Genomic DNA, 23,784 nt, shown 5'->3' on the forward strand with positions numbered 1-23,784 from the left:
CACGCAGGCAGAGGCAGGGCTGCCCCGCGCCGGTACCTTGCTGCCCTGGTGTTTTCCGTCCGGGCTCCTCCTTGCTGAGGCAGCTCGGGAGCGGAGCCGAGCGGGCGGGTGCGTGTGCGTGTGTGTCTGTGTGTGTGTGCGTGCGTGCATGCGTGTGCCTCTGTGTGTGTGTGTGTGTGTGTGCGCGAGAGAGAGCGAGCGAGAGAGACTCTCCCCCCTCCCCCTCCCCCTCCTCCTCCTCGCTCTCCTTCCTTTAAACGCCCACTCCTGATGGGTGAAAAGACAACTTGAACTTCAGTGCAATTAACTTCGCCGGCGCCTCGGAAGCCGGAGGTGTCGCCGGCCTCGCCCGCCGCGCTCCCATGAGTGAGTCGGTCCCGCTCCTTCGGCGTCGCTCCTCGGGGACGGGGGGGACGGGGCCGTGCCGGGGGCACCCGCCGCGGTGATTTACCGAGGCCGGCGGTGCCGGCCCGAGAGGGCGGGCGGGGGAGGCGCGGGGCGGATGGCTCCGCTCGGCGCTGCCGCTGCAGGAGCCTCTCGGCCGGCACGGGCTCACACCTGCCGCCGCGCCGCTGGCGCTCGCCGGCCCTGCTCCGCTCCCTGCCCGCTGCCGCCTCATCCGCCACCGGCACGGGGAGAGCGGGGGGATGGGTGGCAGAGGCGGGGGAAACCCGTAGAAGTTTGGCAAAGTTCTCACCTGGCCCCGCGCGCCTCCCGGCAGCGGCGGGCGCGGGGCGGCGGCGCCCCGACGGCGAGCGGTGCGGGGCGAGGCGGCGGCGCGGAGCGGGCTGGGAGGTCGCGGGAAGCGGTGGCGGGGTGGGGGATCGCGGGGTGGCGCTTCCGCGAGGCGCCGGGGTTGCCCGGGCGGCCGAGCGGCAGCGGCTGGCCCAGCCGGGGCGCGCCCGTGGCGGTGGGTGGCACATTCCCCCGCCCGCCCGCCCGCGGCGCGACCCGGCGCTGCCGCTGTCACGGGGAGCAGTGCCAGGAACTCGCCTCGGTGCTCCAGGATTTTATTTTTGATTTTTCCGCTCCGTCTCCGAACCCGCCACCCGAGGTTTTGCTAAACTCTCGCCCCTTTGTCGCCGTCCCTGCCGGCTGCCTGGGGGAGCGCTCCTGACAGGCACCTGCCCGACCTGGAGTTTCCCTCTGCCAGTCTCCAGCTTTCTCTGACTGCGAGAGAAACTTGGCTAAAATGCAAGTTTGCTGAAACACTTTTCACCAGCTCCTAAGCTGAAATGAGTTTAAACTGAGGAAAGCTCTCCATTGGTTTTAGTCCGTCCAAATGAGCACAGCGCTTCTGAGAAAATAATTCTCAAATTCAGATGCAGAGACTTCAGGGCGTGTGATCTGGAGGTGCCCTTTTATTCTGGTCCGTGCTGCTTGGGTGGGAGTTAGCAGCAGCCCTTTATTTCTACTTTATATTATTTTGATACAGTGCATTCGTATATTTGTCTGCTGTAGTCTGCTGGCAAACATTAGCATTCAAGCTTACATTTTTGACAAATGTGCAGACAGGAATAGCATGAATAGGCATCTTAAATATTAACAACCTAAGCATCTGTTGTGAAACAAATTTAATATATTTACTCTGTTTTTCTCACATTGTTAGAAAAGGTTACAATAAGTGTAAAATTTCAGCTGTAGTTAGCACAAGGAATGCTTGGATATTTCACTATCTCTTCAAGTATTTAACACAATCACCAGATAGAAATGTGTCAAATCAGGCGCACTATTCAAAAACAACTTGAAACTGTAAGTGTAGAGTGTATAGACATGAATGTAGGATGTTCACTGCAATTTCTATCTTCTAATTACTCTGCAGCACTATTTGTAGAATTTGAGAGTACTCTTTTCAGTCCCGTACTCCTATATGCTCTTTAATATGTTTATACATACACTCATTTTCTAATTCACTTTCTATTTGAGATTGTTATTGGTAGTACCTTGCTTTTTGAGTTGAAGCAATGGTTTTCCATGGAAATTTGAAATAACATAGAGTAGGTAAAAAAATGAGCAGACAGAAAATGCAGCGTGTTCACGTATAAGCATGCATCTGAACAGATAGCGCACACACATAATAAGGCAACAGAGGAGAAATTAAAATCACTGGCTAGTATGCTATGTGTGCCCACTCTTGAATACAGCTAGTGGAAAAGAAACAACTGACTCCAAGGAATTCCTCCATCCCTGGAATAAAACTGTTCAGAGTAGAACAACAGCACAGAAGAGCGAAGTCTCCAAAAAGACTGTAGAGTTATTTCAGGAATCAATGCATTCCTTCCCTTTTTCCCACAAGTCCAAATATGTGATAAATAAGTCCTTTGTATGCAAAAGAGTTTACTGGAACAAAAAAATATTTAAATGAAATGCTTTTTGTGCATGCACTTTGAAAAACTGTCCATTTCCTTTTTATATTCTTTATTCTAAATGCTTTAAATAGGAAAGTAACTCTTGCAGTTTCCCCTTGCCTGTTATTTTAGTGATTTGCGTGATTCCGAACCTGCTGCTGTGCTCCTAAGAAAGCACTGTAAAGCAGAGTTGATCTGTAACTCACTGATGGGACATAGTGCTTTGGCAGCATGAGAAGCAGAGAGAGGCTGCCCCCGCTTGTATGCGAGAAGGACACCTTTTTAGTTTGTAGTGTAGGCCTAGCAGGTCAGCAGATGAGCACCTGCCCTCTGCTGATGTGCTTCCCAAGGCAGGACAGGCAGTGCCAGCCCTGCCTGCATCCGTTCCTGCAGCCCTGCCAGCATCCCACAGGCACCGACCACCACGTTCAGCCCTGCTGGGGACGTGGGCACATCCACCCCTGCAGTACAAAAACCTCTTACAGAGGTTTCTCCCGCATTTCAGGTTTGGGCTAGAGAGGGGTTTACTGCCATTTAGAAGACAATCAGCTGAAGTCTGGTGTTCTTGTTAAAAAATAAACCACCAATTCTTTTACATGTATCAACTACTCAAATTTTTGAAGTATTGTTACCTTTTTATTGTCATCTATTTTTTTAATCTAAGCATTGTTGGAGAAATTTGAAATAATTCTTTAGGTTTCCAGCTGTATTTGGGAAAAAAAAATAGATTATTTTATTAATAAAATAGCTTGTAATATATATAAAAACATATAAAAGCAGATTTCTGAATTAAAACTGGAGGAAATATGACTTCTGAAATATTTTAGTCATATTTCTAGGAACTGTGGTATTTTAACATAGACTCTAGTGAAGCATTTTATTGCCTTCTTGTATATAACTGCCATTGCTCTCTCTAGATATATTTAATATATAACCAATGAAGCCACAAACTTTCCTTCTACAACAGTTTAAACACATCTGGAACGTTTTACTTTCTTATAATTTATGTTAATAGATGTAGAGTGTATATACAATCTTCTCAGACATCATTGCTTTTTCCAAAGGGGAATTTTTTACTTTCAGTCAGGGAATATATTTATAAGAACAAAATAACTCAAAGTATAGGCAATTCTATATATCATTTTATTTTCTGTTATATTAGGTTGATTATATAAAGCTTTCATTTAGAGCGATGGGATGATGAAATTACAGAGGAGTGATTGGCTTTTGTTTTTTTCAAATGGTTCAAGTTGAGGGCTACAAAAATGAATGTTTTTGGTAAAGTTCTTTGAGTACATAATATTTTTCATAGAATTCTGACAAATTAATTTAATAGAAAAGCCACAAGTCTCTTAGCATGGAAGGCTATATTTTCAGGTAAAATGGAAGTTCTGCTTTTGCCGTTATAGGCATCAGGCTTCAGTAATCTGCTCCTCTTGTGGAATGAACACTTTCTACTTAAAGCTATCATGCACCTACTGTTTATTTACGCTGCATTAAACTGACAGCACAGCAATCAGAGGAAAAAATATGACTTACTTTCCTGAAGTAAACACCAGCTTATAGGTTAGTGCATGTATTTATATTCCTGTCGCCACTAAATAATGGCTGTCTCCATTTTAATATCTACCTGTGGTGTTACCCAGGGCTGCTGGCTCTTCCTTGTTTAAAATGAGGAAAAAATGAAGGGGGGGGGTGAAGAAGAGAAGAAAGTTTTGTTATCATTCCACTCCAAGAGGAACTTAACAGAAAAGTGATTCGGTATTCCTTTCTGTGGCATGCCGAAGCCAGTTTTAAAGACATAGTATTCTGTTTTACTTGGTGTAATTGAATTACATCTCAAACAGGGAAAACAGAATTCCTTAACAGTATTTGTCTATCCAAGACACTGAAATTGTATATTCAGGCAATGGCAGATTAAGGGCAGAAGCATTTTATTAATAACTGAAAGCACATATGTGTGTGTGATGAAAAATGTTCTGCAAATCTGTCACTATGCAATCAAGTGCATTTTTTAAACTTTAGTTGTCACAAAGTTGCTACTGATTCTAAAAAAAAAAAAAAAAAAAAAAAGTAAAACAGTTTGACGGTTAAAGAGTAACTTACAGACTTACAGTTTTTACTGCCTGTTGTACTGAAATTCTGCAACTTTATAAAGTCCATGTCAGAAAGCCCTGTTGATATTACTTTTAATCTTGGACTAATGCATCCAAGTACCTGGCATTTGAACTAAAGATAGCTGTAGTCAGAATAACCCACGGTTTGCAGAAAGCTTCCCTAAATTCTCTGTTGGAGGATTACGTTAATAACCTCTACATGAGAGGTCCGTTTTTTTCTCAGATTCTGAAATTACTACTTAACATTAAGTTGGCTTGTTTGTCAGTTCCCGTGGCAGGGGTATCCTGAACTCTCAACAACCCTGATTGTAACTTGTAACTGTTACTTCCAAAAGGATACACTATAATGTATAAAGGATACACTAATAATACTAAATTCCCTTTAAAAATGTTGGTGTTTTTGAAAATTTGCCATCCTGTGGCATTTAAGTTAACCACAGTTATCACCAACCCTTCATTACTTAATTGGTATCCATTCTGTTGCTTTGCAAATGTCTGATTTCTAATGGTTTCTGCACTGCATTGCTCTCCATAGGTATAAGTCTTGATAAAGATTAATTTTAAGGAGAATTGTCTGTATTGATCTTTGGCATATGTTCTGATCTGGTCCTCGTGCCCTGCACCAGGTGTAATCTACTCTTAATCTGTGTTATCTGGTGCAGTGTAGTAGGAATGGCAATGCAATGTAGTAGTAATAGTAGAGTAGACTGTAGTAACATACCTCAGGCACTGTCTGAATAGTAAATATTTCCTTTTAAACTTGTTGGGCCTGACTTTGCTCCCATGCACACTGGTGTGTCCCTGCAGAGGTTGGTAAACCTTCGTTTTTACAGTTTTTGTAGGGTATCAGTGTTAGGTGTTCAGACGGGCTGAGAAGCACACTAACAGTTAGTATTTATGCCAAGGTCCACCTCTTAGGTATTTATTTAGAACACCAAAACACAGTGATCTCTGTGGCGATTGGTTGTCCTGTGAGGCACTGTGCATCTGTGTATGTTGGGATTAGGACTCTAAGAAGACTTCCTTTCACTGGAGCCTATGCTAGCTCTGCTCTGTGAGCTGTTGTAAAGCATCGCTGGAGACACCTCTCCACAGCTGCAGGCTCACAGGAGTTAGCTCTCGCCACCTTGTGCTCCTCTGTTGTGAACTGCGGGTTAGACAGGTAGAAGAGTCTGTTTGCCTGCAGATGGGCCTCAGTCACCCCAGCTGCACCTGGGTGCAGAACATCAGGATGGGCCACATCTATCAGCTGTGTTGGCCTTACATAACTTCCAGTCACTGCTCTATCTTTCCCTCTATCTGCTCTATCTTTCCCTTGGGACATTATGACATGATATGACCTGGGGAGATAAGGGAGGTGCTTTAAACCTCGAGTGCATCTCATCTTCCCAGGATCCTGCTCTGACAGGATTTATTTGGCCAGCAGCAATCACTTGTGGGTTGTTCCACTTGCTACTCATTAGACAAAGTGGCGATGCACTCAGTTCACATATACTTGTAGGACCATCTTGTAATTTTTTCTGGTGTCTGTACTCCTGGTTCTGGTTTCAGCCCTGACAAAAATGTATGAGTTTGGGTTAATAACTGTCCATACTGTGTTTACCATCCTTAATGCTGTGACCTTGATTTTGAAAATGCTCAGTAGTCACAATTTCAGATGAAAGAAAAGGAAGCTGCCGGACACTATTCTTCTACAAATGTGGCCTTTAATGTGCTTTAATATGGTTTATTTACTTAGCTATAAAATTAGTAATATATGTGTTTCATAGAACACCGAAGGATTAAGTAATTTGTTGTATTTGTAGATGAGTTCTAGACTGGAAAACATTTTCAACACAAGTGCCAAGAATTGCTGCTCTGAACTCAAACCCACATGCAAAGGTGCAACAAAGGTATATCCCTTTCAGTAGCTGCACTTAGAATATGTGTCTGGTCATAACAGCCAGGTAATTAAAAACATTTTCAATGAACAGGAGAAAAATTCTAAATATCATACATACCCTGAATTCCTAATTCTATTACGATAAATAAAAGACAGAAAGAGAGGAGGGGAAGGATAGTGGGAAAGAGTGTGCATGCACACAAACTCACAGAAAGACCAAAGGCAAAAAAAAGAAGTGAGGAGAAATTGCACAGTGAGTTTAAAATGTTCATAATCAAAGATTAAATTAATATTTTTGTGGAGAGCAATCTTTGAAAGATTTTAAATCATTGACGCTTTTCATCATAGGTGGGCTTCCTTGATAAATGTAAGAAGTCTCAAGAATAATTAAAGGCATCTTAAAACTTAAAAATGACAGTTTTAGCTTCTAAGGATTCATTGTAATATAATAATACTGTATGCTTTTTAGTGTTACTTCTGCACTAGACATTTAATTACAGTCTTTGTGAGACATGTTATCTGTGTAGTAACCAGTGCATAAAAAGAATGATATTTACTTTTACATACAAGCTCTTGCTTGCCAGTTTCTTTTTAAGATTATAGATTAAGATCTCCAATCCAGAATGTTCATGTCTTCAGTGAAAACAACTTAATTTGAGACAATTTTTCGGGAGGAATGGGGCATTTATTGTAATAGTACTGCTTCTGTAGTCACACTTTTTGCAATAATACTTGAACTGCTGCTTAGTAGTGTTTTTTGTTTGAGTGCAAGGACTCAAACTCAGCATTTCTTTGCTTGTTCAAAGGATAGATTTTAGAATATTAAATGAAAAAGCTATTTAAGTTTTATATTGAGAAGAACAATTTGAAGAGTAGGTTGGTAGATATAGCTTATTGCTGAGAGGAAATTTGGGGCTTGCTTTTCCTATGTCAGATAATGAGTATTGTCTGAAACACATACTGGATAATGTAAATTTATGGGATTTATAGCTTGGTCCGCACACTGCTGTGGAAAAGTGAGTACATTTGCAAGAAGGTGGAGAAAATTAGTTTTTCTTGTGATACATTCACAGATTCCCCTAAATGTGAAAAGTGCTCTTCCACAGTTCCTAGGTTTTGCACTGCCGTCTTTGCAGGGTGAGGCACAGTGGAGACCGCATCCAACCGTTTTAGAGCAGAGCTTTTCAGTCGATCGTATGTATCACATGTCTTCTTTCAGGTCTTGTTTTTCGTTTCTTATCTAGAAGTTCTGTGCAGGAATGGTACAACACTGGTGTTGAGGCCCTAGTTTCAGTATGCTTCATAAGAAAATCTCACAGTCAAATCAATCAAAATCACTTACTGTCCCATTAACTGAACTTTGTTGACTTTCTTTTTTTTTTCTCTTCACTTTACTCACTGAATCCATAATCCTTTTTGCCGTTCCTGATTAATTTTGCTATAATCTTTTAAAGATAATTTTATAATAACATGTTCATATTTGAAACTTGTGGTTCCACTACTTTATTTGGACTGCAAGTCCTACAAATAACCGACTTCTACATTGCCTCTTAAAATGACAATTAGGATACTCACAGGTGTAGTTATTGTTTTCTAAGCATTCCAGAAGAATTTTATAGATATCATGCAAGAGAATTGAACCAGTAGAATTTCTTTATATATCTGGCAGGATGACAGATGTGCCGTAAGAAGCATTATACTGTCTGATAAATTGCATTACCAAGCACTATTTCATATAGGTCCTGCCTCTTTAAAAATGCAGTCTCCTCTATTTGCCCTATTAATTGTTGATATGTTGCCATCCACAAGACAAAAATTAGAGCTGTAATTAAATAATCATGTGATGCTCCTTAGTGCCAGTGAGAGCAAACTCATTTTTCCAGGCCCTGATGGTCACTGATTATTGTATTACTACTGGCTTGCTTTATTTTTTTTTAATGGCTCTGTATTGCTGGGTTACCTAACCACTGCCCTTCTTTTCAAAATTAAAGGAATTGAAGAACATTAAGTCACTTAATTGGCCAGTGGTCTACAGGGACACAAAGTAGTCATACCTTCTCTGCTTTTTGGTCACTCAGTTGGTTCTACTGGGAGAACTACATCAGTGGTGTGGTTGTGTGCCATTTAATTTACACTGGTGTTTTGGCTGGGATGGATGCATATAGGGAATGCCAGGAGAATTACAAAAGGAGCAGGGTATTAAAATTCAGAAATGATTAAAATTGAAATAAAAGGATGCTGCTTCTTTGCCAGTACTCTGGCAGTCATAATGACACATAGAGATTAGTTTCCACCTTCATCTTTTCCTTCTTTCTCATTTCCTCTTGTTTATTGTTGACACATTTTCCTTATGTCTCTGCTTCTCAGCGCTTTTTTTCACTGTTATATATTCCTACTTTTTCTCTTTCTTTAAGCATGGAGAAGCTTACTTAACCTTATTATAACAATAACAGAATAGGTTATTAATATTTAATATGCACATGATTAAAATTTCTCTCTTAAACATAGGTCAGCTCTATTATTAACTGACATGTTATTTTTCATTAAAAAATTTTTATTCTGCCCTTACGGTTTCTCAAACACCCTTTACTTTGGTGGTGATTTAACACATAATGTTTAGAAAACTGTGTTAGGCTAGTGAAAAAAAAGAACTTACCAGTCATGGATAATCAATTATGCATGAATTCAGATATAACAGATGGAAACTGGTGAGTTAAAGTTTCTCTTTAGCTTCGTGATTTTTTTGTTTTGTTTTTGTGACACCTGTCTCTTATGTATAGATAAACATCTAACATAGCATACTGCTTTTCATGCGTCTTTGTGTGTTTTGCTTTTTGGGTTTGGGTTTTTTGTTTCTTTTTGGTTTTGTCGATGTGGCATAAACTTATTTTCCCCTGTTTATAACTTACTATTTTTAATTTGTTTGTCTGTGAGCATCTTCATACTGCCTGCTTTTTCTAGGTCTAAATTGTCCTGTGATGAAGCCAGCATTTAATCTTCTAATAACTTACACAATGTCATTTAACCTTAAAATTGAGTCAGCACGATATTTTAAATTATAGGAGTTCACTTTTGCCTTCAGCTGTTCATGGCCTATAGTGGTATGACATTAAAGCAACAGGATAGACTGAGGCTGGGCATATATATGCATATATGCATATACACACATCCTTGTGATTGTGATACTTATGTAGGCGTTCCCTCCAAAGGCATTAATTAAATTGCTTTCAATCATTTAACAATGAAGTAGATTGCTTTACTGCTTTTTATTAAAAAGTTCAGTGTGGACTGGGCATAATATTTCTTCTGGTCATGGAAAGATTTTCATAGATGTAAATCAAGCAAAAAAGACAGTAACACTTTGTGACATGCCCACAGCAATGACCACTTGGTATTAAGTAAATGAAGACCTGAATATGTTTTCTTTCTCTTTTCTACACAGAAATATCTAAAAGAACTTTAAGCATGGTCTTAGATGTGAGATGGCAGGGTTTCTGTGTAGTTCATTCCTTGCAGCAGATTGAGCAATTCTTATATTTGAAGGTGTCCCATGTTTCAAAAACATGGAAGTAAGTTGATTTGGACATTACTTTTCTATGATGGCAGTAATTTGGAGCATTTCCTCAGTTGGCTCCACCCACCTTGGAAGTGGCATATTTGCAGATGTGGTGCAGAGAGATTTTCCATCTGTATACCTATAAAGGAATAATTAGTTGAGAAAATGCACTGCATCTTTTTCATGAGCAGAATATTCCAAAACTTCTCGTGAGCATCTTACCAATATTTGTGAAGGAAAAAATCTAATATGGAAAGAAGTTCGTAGTAGAACCTGCCAGAAGCAAATTATAGAGAAGAGATCTTTCTCTACAAATTTTTGTATTTAATGCAGGAACTAATTTTTACACACCTGTTCAGGCATTTCCTTCAAGTACTTTCATGAGTATAAATTACTATCATAAATATTAAGCAAATTTTGCCCTAAAAATATTGTTTTCTAGTAGGTTCCCGACTGCTGCTTTCCATCTTAGTTTGTTTCTGTTGTAGCCACTTAGCAGGAAATCTAGAAATGTCGTTTTTTGAGCAAATAAATACATTAAATATGTGAATACATTTTTGTTAATTTCTCGTTTATTTTTTGTTGTTATATTTTTCTAAATCAGAACAAGTATGTTGAACATGTACAGGGTGCTTGGAGTAACATTGTGAAGTGATTTGGTTTTGCTTTATATTGTTTGCATTAAACTAAGCATATTCTGACACATGTATAAATGACCTTTATCTTAATGACACTGCATATGCTAAACCTCTTTTTAGTTAGTGCCTGAATATTAACAGGTACCTTGTTCCTTAAAAGAGCTGTGAATATTAACAGCTAATTGTTCCTGAAAAGAACTGTGAAAAACTCGTTCATTTTGTCTTTGTTATTGTGGAATCATCTGAGATTGAGATTGGAAGGAGCCCTAGAAGAAAAAACAAATTCGGCCAAAACCACCAACTTTCAATTTGTTTTACACCAAAACCACATATTTTGCATGTATTTTATGTACCATGAATATTGACTCCTGTCAAGTTTGGCTGTAATTAGATGCACAGTTTTACTTTAAAGGTTTTGAACCTTAGAAAAAGTGTAGCAGAACCTGGGTAGAGTTCTGAGTTAATAATGAAACTGGAAATAGGACATTTCATGTGGTTTTGTGTTTCATAATGAAAGTTTGACATAGTTCAAGTCATCAATCAGTTCTAACCATTTCCTTAGACTTAAAACTCTTCCATGTTTTCAGTTTGTATCAGTAGATTTTTATTCATACTATCAGGTCAATGAAGGAGATGATTCTTCTGTTGATGAAGTATTCCTATGTAAGAAATCACTGTGGTTTGTTCGGCAGTTCGGCAGTATGAACATCTAAGCTGTAGATAATAATGCTTGAATAACCCTCTGTAGAGCTAAGTGCAGTGGTTCAGATGTTTTCTACCATAATGCACAGCTTTTCTCGGGCTGCGTGAAATTCATCCTTATCCAGAACTGTTGGATCAAATTTCTGTATTCCTAACAGCATACTTTTTTTTTTTTTTTTTTTTTTGGTAACTGGAAGAGAAGCACAGTGGTTGGAAGTGATGGAAAATGAGTCAGGAAATGGAAAAAAAAATGAATCAGTCAACAACATTGCAAACCACTTTGGAGATGACTTGCTGTACCTTTGCTTTTAGCAAGTAAAAATAACTGGAACTATGGATTTATATGTCCAGGGATCATGGTTTACATACTGTTAAATTGACAGAGCTTCTATTCAGACACATCCCTAAAATAACCACTTATCAACTGACTCTTCTTTTAGGTAACAATTATATGTCTGTCTCATGCCTAGGAGTTATCTAGTGCTGTGATGATCCGAGTTTCAACAGGAACCACATTTTTTAATCTCCCCATGTCCCATATTAAACATCTTCACAGGAAAGACTTAAAATTATACCTCTGTGGAGAAAGCTGTGAAATTAGTGACCTGCTGAACACAAACTTATGACATAGGTAACTCGACTGATCCTAAGATACCAACTTTCCTCCTTTCTTCCGGCTGCCTAATTGCATTAAATATAATTATATAAAGTTCCCTTGCGTTTTTTTATTTGTTCTTTTTGTGGAAGTAGTTGGCTGTAGTTGCCACATAGAAATTACAAGCATGACTCATCAAGGTTCTAGTCTAGTGTTAAGGATGGAAGAGGACATGGTCCCCAAAATGCTTTTTTTAAAGCTGAAGCTTATTATTTGAAGTAGTTGTGAAATCCACAATCATAAAACATATTGGCTTATATTAAATAACATACAGGTAGTGATTGTGGGAGTTCATGTCCTACTATAGTAGGACTAGTTTGTCCACGTAGCAGGCAGAGACACTGCAACTACAGAGTAAGATATATGTAATTAACCATTAATATTCATGGCTGTGATCTTTGATGGGAAAGTGGGCACATCTCTGTTAAAATTTTAAGCAGCTAAGATTTCTTGTGGCAACCGAAGGTAAAAGACTTGCTATTCTCATTAGTGGTTCAGTTCACCCTTCATCATGCCAAACAGTTTTGTTGGGTTTTACTCCTTAATTTTCTTGCAGCATTTTGCCTCTCTGTGACTCACCAAGGGGTGAACTGAAATGACTCTTGCGGTCACATCTGTATGTATTTACTTCACTTGTACAAGTGTCCTAGTCAAAATAGACACACAGCTATGTGTGCTAATAACTTGCACAAAATGCTGCAGTAGTTTGAGTAAAAGTAGCTTGTTTTATCCAAAACCACATTTTGCATATTCTTATTAAACTCTGTTTTCAAAAAAAGATTCCGTGATTGAAGTACTTTGCAGATAATGTTTGCAGGAGTAAACGAGCCTCGTCACAGAGGCAATCAATAGGGAGATGTCTGTTTGTATATGATTTTACATATCTGCAAGCTAGCTGAGACATCCAACTACAAAATACTGCACCATGGGACACTGTGTAGATATCTGATATATCCCAGGGGGTTTGGGGTCTGTAAACTAATGAATGCACTACATGTAGCCATATATGTAGGTTTTTCACCTCTGACGAATATGGTAAGGATAATTTACTTCACTTAATAAGCAATTAAGTGCAGTTCAATACAGCTGACTATCGTAAGTTAAATATTCATTTTACGTAACTGTTTCAGGACATGGTGTGTGAGAGAACACAAACGAGCAGAAATTGCTCATGCAAAATGTGAGAGGGGACGACAGCTTGTGTGCAATGCCTTTCAGTGCTATGAATTTCATTTCATAGCACTTTTGCTTTTTGACAGGCATCCTACCCAGGCTGGGGTAGGTTGCAGTCAAAAAAAAATCTAGGTTGGTATGTAACTTTTGAGTTCAGCGTGGGGGATGTTGCAGAATGCTGTAATTTGCATTGGTGTGCATCACATTCTTAGGTCGTATGTAAACTGAGATTACTGCAGTCATGTTGGTTCGAGCAGTGTCAGGCAACTATTGTTGCTCAGGGCAAAGCAAAGGGGAAGTCAGTCTGAGGAGACTGAAAAAACTTCAGTCAGAGGTGCAAAACCTGTAGGGCTGCAGGACTGCATTGGCATGGCAGCAGCGACTGTGATGAGGTTCGCTCAGGGAGATGTGGGAAAAGACAGTAGGGCGCATCCTTCCCCTTCACTCACACTTCTGTCTAACCCACATGGCAGTTAGGCACAAGCCCACCAAGAAGTCATCCACCTTTTGCCCATAGATGTTTACCTTCAGAAAGTCACAGACTGGTGTTTTCATTGCCTTGCTGTCCAACAGTTACCAGTAACCGCAGATCTGCACCAATCACCCCTTGCAGTGGGGGAAATGCATTCAAATCCTCACCAAAGGGAGTTTCCTAACAGTCCCCCTGCCCTTGCGCTTCTCTGCATCACCTCCAGCACAGGTGCTTACGAGTCACCCAAATGGCCGCAGTGTTGTCAGGAGTACGTGTGTATAAAACCCAATCAGCCTGATCTCCCCGAAGAAATCTGATAAAAGAAAATACGCAACCTTGCTGGTTTTGCTCTGCTGCCAGGTCATTTCTGTTTGTGTTGCACAAGAGCCAAGCCTCAAGATTTGGGCCCATATTTCCTAATTTATTTTGAACAAGAAAAGATTGGAATAGAGGCCTTAGGAGGCACCGAGGCAGTGTGCCACACCGGAGAATTTGTTTTGCTTTGCAGCTACTGAGACCACTGCTCGAGAGTTAATTCACCATGGGGTTGAAAAAACACAGTCCAACTTTTGTCTTATTTCAACACAACCTAGTGCAAATGCATTTATATATCATAAACAGAGTACAACAACTTTATTAAGGATTAATAACCTTTATTAAGCATACATTTTCCTGCTGTATGTTGACTAGAAACTATGAAAAATGTGATGTTACTATTGCCGCGTGTTTAAATGATTGCCTGCATATGTATCCATGACAATATCTATTCATCTTCTGTTCTTTATATATATTTTTATTATAAATAACTTTATTCTAGTGGAACATTTTAATATCAAAGTTGACACAGTGAAGTGCAAATTGGAATAGGTCAAATGAAAATCAGATATCTGTATCCTGAATTTATTCCAAGTACTTTGGTATTGATAAGAGATATCTGATTGTTGTCTATCTGTCAAGACACAGCAGCCTTTAGTGATGTGTGCTTTCTAGTCAAAGCAAGGGTTCCACGCTTGGCTTTCCAAGTCTGTAGTAAATACTTTACCAGGCATAAGTGGTGTATGGCAATTAGATTAATCCATGTGGTAGGAAATCTTTTATAAGGTTTAGTACATATAAGCAATTTCAAGAAGAGAGTTCTTTTCCATAATCATTTATCCCAAGCATAGGAAGCATATGCACAATTATATAATTAACAGAATATTTGTTTGTCAGTGTTTGGTTAGTGTGTGTAATAATATCATTATTAGGTCATCTGTGCTCCTGTATTATCAGATTGTTATCTCCCTGTTCCTTTAATTCACTATCTCTGTTTTTAGATTAATTACTTTGTTTTAATCCAAATATTTTTTTTTATTTTTACCATGAAGAGAATGATTTGTGAATACCAAAGCAAACGTTATTTTAGAAGATTTTAATATTTTGTTGTTTATTTGGTTTTGTTATTGTCATGTCTGGTAATTATTTTGATAAGGTGGTGTTTTAGTCCCAAATCTTGTTCCAGATCATATTTGCACTGTTCTAATCAGCTCTGCATCTCTCAAATTATCTTCAATGCCCTTCTCCTCCATCATGCTGCAGGCAGCATACTGCCAGCTGAAACTCTCACATCCTTCATGACTTTCTTTGGTGGTCAGTCTTGCTTACTGCTGAAGTTTGAGTTTAATGAATCATGCTTTATTGAAAAAGTTGGGGAAAAATGATACAATGTTGATATTTTTCATTGTGTCCACAAAGTTTCAATTCAACTAGTTAAGACTTGTTTTCCTCCAAGTTTTCAAATGTATTGGGAAATAATAATTATCTCTTTGTTTCTCTTCTTCGTTTTGTTTTTTTTGTTGTCTGCTTGGTTGGTTGTTTTTTGTTGTGTTTTTTTTTTTTTTTTTTTTTAAGAAGGACTGAATGATTGTCTATCTTGTTGGAAAACGACTGATTTCTAAACAAACAACCCTCTAGACAGTTATCCCTTGATCGTATGTTATGGAAGATGTCATCTACATTTTCCCTTGTTTTCTTTGTAAAACATGTTTCTTGGGTTTTCGTTTTTGGTTTTTGGTTTTTTCCTCCTTTTCAGCACTCTCGATAACCACCTTAGTAACCTTTTTTCAAGACACACAACATAGGTACAACTTTTATCATTTCCTACATATGCCACCTCCACTTGCTCTGCTTTGAATAATAGTATTATGTAAGAGTGTATTCATTTTCCAGCCTTGCATTTCTTTGCTTCCGAGATTATAATCTATTTTATGCAGTGCATAAAATGATACATATTTCATGCATTTCACCCTATTACCATTTTCTTTTTTCCTGCATGCCCTGTATGCTATTTGTGCTTATTTTGGTAAACATCAGTGTGTTTCTTTACCTAGTCTTGATGCATTCCTCTTCTTTTATAATAATTAATATGTCTAGTGAAAATTTTTCTCTTTATAATGATTTGCGTTTTCTGTGTATAGAAGCCGTGTTATTTTGTGTATTAGCCTTCCCACGCGCCTACTTTTGCTGCTGCCTCATGTTTGTATTGGGTTTTTTTATTGTTGGTTGTTTTAAAGTTACTACCCTAAACATTTTGGTTATGTATCTGTCTATGCCATAGTTCACGTTTTCTTTGGTTGATGATGCAACTTTCCTTTTAGGCATAGTCTATTTAAACACTATGCATTTTATCAATAAAGAAGTTTAATTTTTCTCTTATCTCGTAGCTTGTACAAACTTGTTGCTTTCAAGTTTGGCTAGTCGGGTTACTTTTTTACAAGTGCATGATGGGAAAAAGCCATGTCTGTCTCGCAGTTATTTGTCAATCCTTTACCACCTTTTAGCTTTCACCGTCCAGGGGTGGCCTTCGGCCCCGCGCTGCGGACAGGACACACAGGGACAGTTTTGTGACGTCCTGCACGCTAGTGGGGACGTGGCATCTCGCCGTCCCGAGCCCGGAGCGATGCACCGCGCTCACCCCGCGGTGTGCTGCGGGTTGCTCTCGCTGCCAGAGCCAGCCGCGGGCTGCCGCGTTGATGATGCCCTCCACGGAACGGGGCCGGTTCCGCCCAACCTCGGTCACCTTTAAGCAACGTGCCTGGTGCTTTACTTTCACCTCTGTCGGTACCGAACGAGGGGGGCAGGAGAAACTTCTCCCCCGCGGCCCGGCAGCTCCCCGGGGGATCCCCCCGCGGCGCGCCCCGACCTGCGGGGCCGCCGCCGTGCACCTGCCCTGCCCTGCCCGGCGCGGCGCGGCCCGCGCAGGCTCCGCTCCGAGGGGCGGGGGCTGCGCTGGCGCGGCGAGCCCGCCAGCAGGATATTGTTCAGCCTTCACCCAAGGCCCTCCTCCTGCTTCTCCTCCTCCTCCTCTCCTCGTCCTCTCCTCTCGCCGTGCCCGTCGTTTCCCCCGCTCGCCCCCTCCGCCGCAGGCCCCATCTGCCGCGTGTGTGCGCGCAGGGGGCGCGCAGCCTGCGCGGATCGGGGCCGTGCGGGCGGGCATTGTGCGGGGCCGTGCGGGGCCGTGCGGGCGGGCATTGTGCGCGGGGCGACGCAGGCAGGGCCGCCTCACCCGCACCCGGCTGGCTGCAAATTCGTGCGCGCCCGGAAGCCGCACGCCCTCTTCCCCCGGCCCCCCCGCTCACCTACCGGCGGCGCCTCCTCCCCGGCCCGGCTCGGATCGGCCCGGCGCCCCCTCCCTGCTCTCGCTGCGGTCCCCTCTGCCACCGCACTTCTCCCGACCCCCTCCCCTTCCCCGGCCTCCCTCCCCATGCCTTTCTCCTTCACCACCACCACCACCTCCTCCTCCTCATCCTCCTCCTCCTCTGCTCTGCCACTTTCTCTCTCTCTCCCAGGACGCGTCGGATGATCCGGGGCCGCCGGGGAAGGGCTCCGGGCAGCAGCAGGGAGGCTGCGTCCTCCTCCCGTCTCTGGCTGTGGGGGGAAAAAAAAAAAAAAAAAAAAAAAGCCGGTGGCCTCGGTGTTATTTTGTATTAAAATGAGGAGGAGGAAGAAGAAGCAGCGGCAGCGGCGGCGAGCGGCAGCGAGCGGTAGCGGAGAGGAGGAGAGGAGGCTGTGAGCAGGGGACGGCGGCGGCAGCAGCAGGAGGAGGAGGAGTAGTGATGAGTCAACTAATAATTTAATGGGGACAGAAACAGAGAGAGGGAGAGAGGGGGGGGGGAGCAGAGCAGAGCGAGGCAGCTCCGTCCGGGGACACACACACATACACACACATATCCGTGTAACATCCAGCAACAACCACCAAACCGGCCTAAATAACAACCATACCCAGCCAGCCAGGGAAAACGAGAATTAAAAAAAAAAAAAAAAAAAAAAAAGACAAAAAACAAAGCCTACCATTATTATTATTTTTCAATTGTTATTCGTTTTTGGTTTGGGGTTTTTTGGTGTGGTGTTTTTTTTTTTTTTTTTTGCTGGCTTGGTTTTTGTTGTTGTTGGCTCTTGCAACCTTTCTATTTTATATTTTTTACCCCTTCTTGCGAGTAACTCTTCTCGGAGTTCCCAGATTTTTTTTCTTTTTTTTTTCTTTTTTTTTTTTTTTAATTTGCAGAAGCAGAACCAGTTTTTTGTTGTTGGGGGCTCTTTTTCTTTTCCCCCCAATAGAGAGGATTTGGATTTTTTTAAAAATTATAATTTCTCCCGGTTTTGGACTCGGAGGGAGCGAAACCTCGTCACTTTTTTGTAGTGGTGGTGGTGTGCCTTGTTGTGTGTGTTTCCTTCCTCCCTTCTGTTCTTTTTCTCTCTCCCCTCCTCTCTCGCTCCCTCTCTCCCCCCTCACTCGCACAACAGCCCCCGGTAAATGAGAGGAGACAGGTCCTCTCTGTCTTTTTTTTTTTTTTTTCCTTTCCCTCCCCGGACCGCAAAGGCAAGATTAAAAGTGGCATTTTAGTGCCTTTTCCTGCAATTTTCTCTACACCTTCTTTTTTTTTTTTTTTTTTTTTTTTTTTTTTTTAATCTCCAGTAGCGATCTCTGGGGCTGAGGTTTCCGCAGAAAGTTTGGGGGCTGTTACGGTGTGTATTTTTGCGGAGGGGGAGGGGAGCGGGCTCCTTCTGTGTGTGCTGCTCCTCTGGGTGCCTATTGGAGAATAATAGTGTAAGTGACAACCTAGAAGTAGACTTTCTGCTCTTCACACTGGATAGAAAAGCTGCCTTTTTTTTTCTTTGCTTTTTTTTTTTTTTTTAAATAACCCCCTTTCTCACTTGCTCCTGTACGCACTGGTTTTATTTTTGAAACGATAGCTAGACTTAAGTCACCCGCCACCTCCATTTAAACCTGCTACTTATTTTTTAATTATTATTATTATTATTAATTACTCGTTTTGAGCGTTACACTTGTCTGATCAATTTGATCTCCAGCTCTGTCTTCCGTTGCTAAACCTCGAAAACTGGCTCTCTCAAAAGATATTTAATTTCTATTTTTTTTGTCCATTGCCATTTTTGCTCATGGCTACTCTGTTTCTCGCTATCTATTTTTGCCCCTCCCCGTCTAGAGGAAAATAGCAACAAGGAAAAAAAAAGGAAAAAAAAAAGAGATAATATTAGGGGAAGTAGTCCTCAGGTCTGCTGCTCCCCCCTCTCTTGCCCCCCTCCAGAAAGGGGGGGACCTAAAAAACATCAGTCTTGAACTTCTTCCTCTTCAAGAGCTCGGGCTGCAAAGGAAACCTCCTTTGTTTTTGTTATTTATATGCTGTCAAGTTTTGAAGTGGTGAGTTTCGGGTCGGTTTTGCTAATTTCACTCAGAAAACTGCAGTGTTTCTGTTTCTAGATAAGTACTTTGCTTCTTTGTCTCTTTAAAAGGTCACAGGGAAAGCTTGGCCTGGATTGTGAGAGCCATATGGAACGGATAAGTGCGGAGCCTCTCTCAAATGTGATTATGGGTTTTTATGGGGGAGGGAGGGAAGAGGAGGGGAAAGGCATGGGGAGGGGGCTGATTCAGGAGGAGAGAAAGAAATAATATAATACCGGCTGCGTTACATCGCGACAAAAGGAGATACCGCACCGAGTCTCATTCAGAAATTGCGCGGTGTGCCCGTACGTGTACGCTGGCTCTGGGAAACTGTGCCTTGAAATTGTGCTCTTCTCTCAATGATCTGTGATGAAAACTTGTAGTTGTGAAAGATGCCTAAATGCGAAACCCGGGGAAACTCTTGGCCTGGAACCGGCGGAGATGATAGGTCTTTTCTGCAACCCTCTCCCTGGGCAGGCCATGCTGGTTGTTGCTCATCACTATTTCAAACTGAGGTTTCAGTGAACTTTAGCCTTGGGCATGGAGTTTAAATGAGTAAATTAGGTGTTTTATGTGCATGTAATTTTGCTTTGTAACATAAAGCTTTTTACAAGATGACTAAGCGGTGAAAGGATGCCGATGGGTGGGTATTCTCAGGCCAAGCGAAAATGACCAATTTGGTGTTTTGGTTGTAGTCAGTGTATTAACTAAGTGGCGATCTATCACTTTTATTCACTGTACATGATGTAGTCCGATTCTGACTCATGATGACTAGATACTTTTTGTAGCAAAGAACCTCGTTGCCTTAGAGTACTTCTCAAGTTGCCAAAAGTGATGAGGAATTTCTTGTTTGAGGCTTTTTTTGTGTGTGTATTCTTTTACTCTTCTCCCCCCCCCCCCCTTTTTTCTTTTTTTTTTTTGTTAATCCTCTTATTCTTGAGAGAGACCAGTCTCAGAAAAGCAGCCCTGTAGTACTTCAGCATCGTCAGAAACATCGGAAGATGTTAACAGTTTGAGCCTGTAATTCTTTGCTTAGGTTGCACTTAACACAGTTTAAAAAAATCTTTATGAAAAGTGGCTAAAATAGGCATGTTTACTGAGACACACGACCTCAAACAGATGGGATAAAGATGAACGGTAAACCTTAGCCTGTCACCTTACAGCATAAGAAAAAATAATGATTGCCTGAACTTAATCTGTTTGGTGGCATTCTTGAGGTTGCTTGTAAACGTTTGAATTAATACATTACCTCTTTCTTCACCGTATCGGGAAAAGCAGTATGATGTTCAAACAAGAAAAAAAGAGTTTACAAAATTGTCAGTGGCATGTATACCAGCAATGCTGAAGTGTATATTAAAAAAAAAAATCCTTGATATTTAGGCTCTAATAGCTTTCCTATGAAATGTGCGGAAAATGTATTGAATTACTAGGCAACTGAAAGAAAGTAGCAATTATCGGATTCATACCAGTCTTTGTAAATATGACTTCCCCAGTATTTGTAATTGCTAATGTAAATACTAGTTCATAAATTAATGTCTACTCACCTGTCCTTAGTGATTATATTATATATATAACATATATGTAATATACATCTGTGTAGTTACACCTTTCTTAGAGAAACCCTAATCCTTTCTCAATCAGAGAAAGGTAGGGTGAAATACCTAACAATCACAACAGTATTGATTAGTGAAATCATAACCAGAAAGATGTCTCTGCTTTCAGCAAGGGATTTTTTTTTTAAATATAGTTGACAAAACAGATTCTGATGAGTGACAAAAATCCTCAAAACTTCCTCTGTGTTCTAGGCTTGGGAGATTTTTAGTGATTTAACTGTAACTGTTATGCATAGACAGAGGTTTCAAAAGTTTATAAAAAGGGAAGTACAGACATGCTAACATATACCTTTTCTTAATCCGCTATTTAAATTCTGGTTTTTTTGGTTACAAATAGCTGTGACAGCATCACCCAGGTTTTGGGATTTTTTAATATTTAAAAGGTTCAAAGGTACTGTAGAAATTGTAGAGTTATTTCCCCAGCTTTATGTTTGGTGACATACTACTTCTCAGTTATTTTTCTTAATTCAATAAACTAAACTATTTAACACTTGAAGCTTAACATCTGAAAAATTGCATATTTTGAACTTTGCAAGAGTTGATAGACTCTTTGTATAATATTGGTCTGGAAACTCAAAAGCGATCGCCTCCCGCCACTGCTTTCTGAACTTAAATGTTAAATTCTTTTCAAACTTCTATTTTTTATGGGAGGGGGTGGAATTGTAAATGGACAATATTCTACATCTCTAATAAATCTGTTGCTCCTTCAACTAAAGTTTTAACAAATTCTCTATTGTAGTTCATCCATTTTTTAATCAAGTAGATCAAAAAATATTTCGTTAGAATCTTTTTCTTTCTCTCTGTCCCCACAATAAAAATACCTGCGATTAAAAGCAAACCTTTCAGTGAGATTTGTAACAATAGCTGTGTTGGAGCACATACCTTGACAATCATCATCGTTCATGAGAGTCTTAGTGTCTCTCAGATTCAGTAGATTATCTCTGAAAAATTTTTTGTTTTGTTTTAAAGAGGTACTCTAGTTGGCTTTTAAAAAATAATTCCACCAGATTATGATACAATCTCTCTGTAAAATGGTGTGTGAGGTCATTTCTGAAGAATAAGTTTGTTTCTTTTGAAAAAGGCATTTCTTTCTAGTTAAAATAGTTATCTGTTCTTTATGGGGTTATGATACACATATATCTTTCTCTGTACATGTGCAGGCTGTGTACGTATACATATGCGCACACGTGTACAACATATATATATTTTTTTTTTGAATCATGGCAGGTGATCTTTAGAGGCGGGACTGAGTATGGATCATTTGAACGAGGCAACTCAGGGGAAAGAACATTCAGAAATGTCTAACAATGTAAGCGATCCGAAGGGTCCACCAGCCAAAATTGCGCGCTTGGAACAGAATGGGAGCCCATTAGGAAGAGGAAGACTTGGAAGTACAGGAACTAAAATGCAAGGAGTGCCTTTAAAACACTCTGGACACCTGATGAAAACTAATATTAGAAAAGGTAACACTTTTGCTAATTCTGCATTAGAGAAATATGATTTATAATATTTGGGGGGGAGCATACTTTTGCGGACTCTACTTCATTTATATTTCAGGTTTAAATCTCCATTCTAAAATACTATATATTCCCAATTCTGATATAAATCACATTTGGGAAATGTAAGCTTCATGCTTGGGTGGAGCATCTTGCTATTCAGGGTGGAGTCTGATTTTTGTTAAGGTAAAGGCTAGCTTTGGTTAAAGCAAATTCTTACATTGAAATATAAGTAATATTAATTCTTTTGGTAAGTGTTGAGTTAAGAAGCGCAAAAATGCGTAAGAGTAAATACTGAACGCCCAAAACAAATTCTCACCTTTCCTCTTAATGATGGTCCTAAGATTGGAAGGGCAGCAGTATTTCCATAACAGTTGCAAGTTGGTTTAAAGGAGAGAGTGTAAATCTTTAGGTATCACATTGGAAAAGTCATTTATGATGTCAATCTTTGCAGTTTATTTTCTTAAGTACAATTCATTATTGAACAATGAACAACTTGGGTGTCATATTTTTCAGTGGCTGGTTTGCTGTAATTAGACATTTACACAAGGAAAAGGCACATTTAGAATCATTGATGTTCGTATATGGATGGCTTTTGTTTGCACTGAAAATATTTTTAATGGACAATAATATAGAAATTTTACTTATGAAAATGTGTAAGTCTTTCTGACCATGTCCTACGGACTTGCTAATTTAATTCAAAATATGCTGCATGTAATTTGGCATATATCTTAAAACATCCTCTACTTTTCCTAGCATAATTGGTTATGCTTATAATCCAGATTTTTCTTGTATTTGCTAAGCAAAGTGCAAAATGGAACCAGGACTATTAAACGCACAAAGTTAGAAGGCAGAGGAATTTCATTGTGTCTGATGCATAACATTTATCGTACAATCATTTATTTTTTCCTCGGTTTGGCGAAAACAAAGAATATATTGATCCTGAAATGAACAGACACAGCAGTCCGTATTGTTAGATCTTTATCTATTAAAAATGGAAAAACAGCACTTCAGCAAATTCTTTGGCCTCTGCTCATGATTACCCTATTTATTGATTGTTTGCCAAGAATGTATGCATCTTAAGAAAGCCAGGGTAAGAGCATTAAAAATATAATTTATTACGGCTTTTCAAGCAGAGTGCATTAACATTGTACAGTGAAGCAGTGGGGCTGTATAAAAAGGACTTTCTGACGCCTGCAAACATATAAGTTCCATAAATTCCTAAATAGGAGATTTCAGCTGTCTCTGGTATTATGTGATATTTGCACAGCAAACTTTAATGCCAGGACAGTTTTAGACAAGGATTCTACAGACTTCACTGCTCCTTATGGCAGACGTGCTGTTTACACAGACTCGTAAACCTTCAGCAAAAGCTCTAACACTGCCTTCAGGTTTAAATCATGCTATATTTTT

The 23,784-nt window shown here is 40.3% G+C and overlaps 1 protein-coding gene across 7 annotated transcripts in view; it reads left to right on the forward strand.

The window, feature by feature from the left end:
- Positions 1–208: 208 nt before the first annotated feature.
- SATB1 (SATB homeobox 1) overlaps positions 209–23,784 on the forward strand; it is a 92,789-nt gene continuing 69,213 nt past the window's right edge. For 3 of the 7 annotated variants that reach the window (XM_050305226.1, XM_050305254.1, XM_050305281.1), the window contains exons 1-2: positions 18,498–19,241; positions 22,103–22,338. In XM_050305226.1, the coding sequence (XP_050161183.1) occupies positions 22,128–22,338 (211 nt within the window). In that variant the 5' untranslated portion in view covers positions 18,498–19,241; positions 22,103–22,127. Of the gene's footprint in view, positions 367–18,497; positions 19,242–19,333; positions 19,404–22,102; positions 22,339–23,784 lie in introns of those variants that run through there. The other 4 variants (XM_050305244.1, XM_050305235.1, XM_050305273.1 and 1 more) reach the window with 4 other exon arrangements.

This window comes from Myiozetetes cayanensis, unplaced genomic scaffold (assembly GCF_022539395.1).
Source record: "Myiozetetes cayanensis isolate MyiCay16 unplaced genomic scaffold, myiCay2020 scf1, whole genome shotgun sequence".
Lineage (NCBI taxonomy): Eukaryota > Metazoa > Chordata > Aves > Passeriformes > Tyrannidae > Myiozetetes > Myiozetetes cayanensis.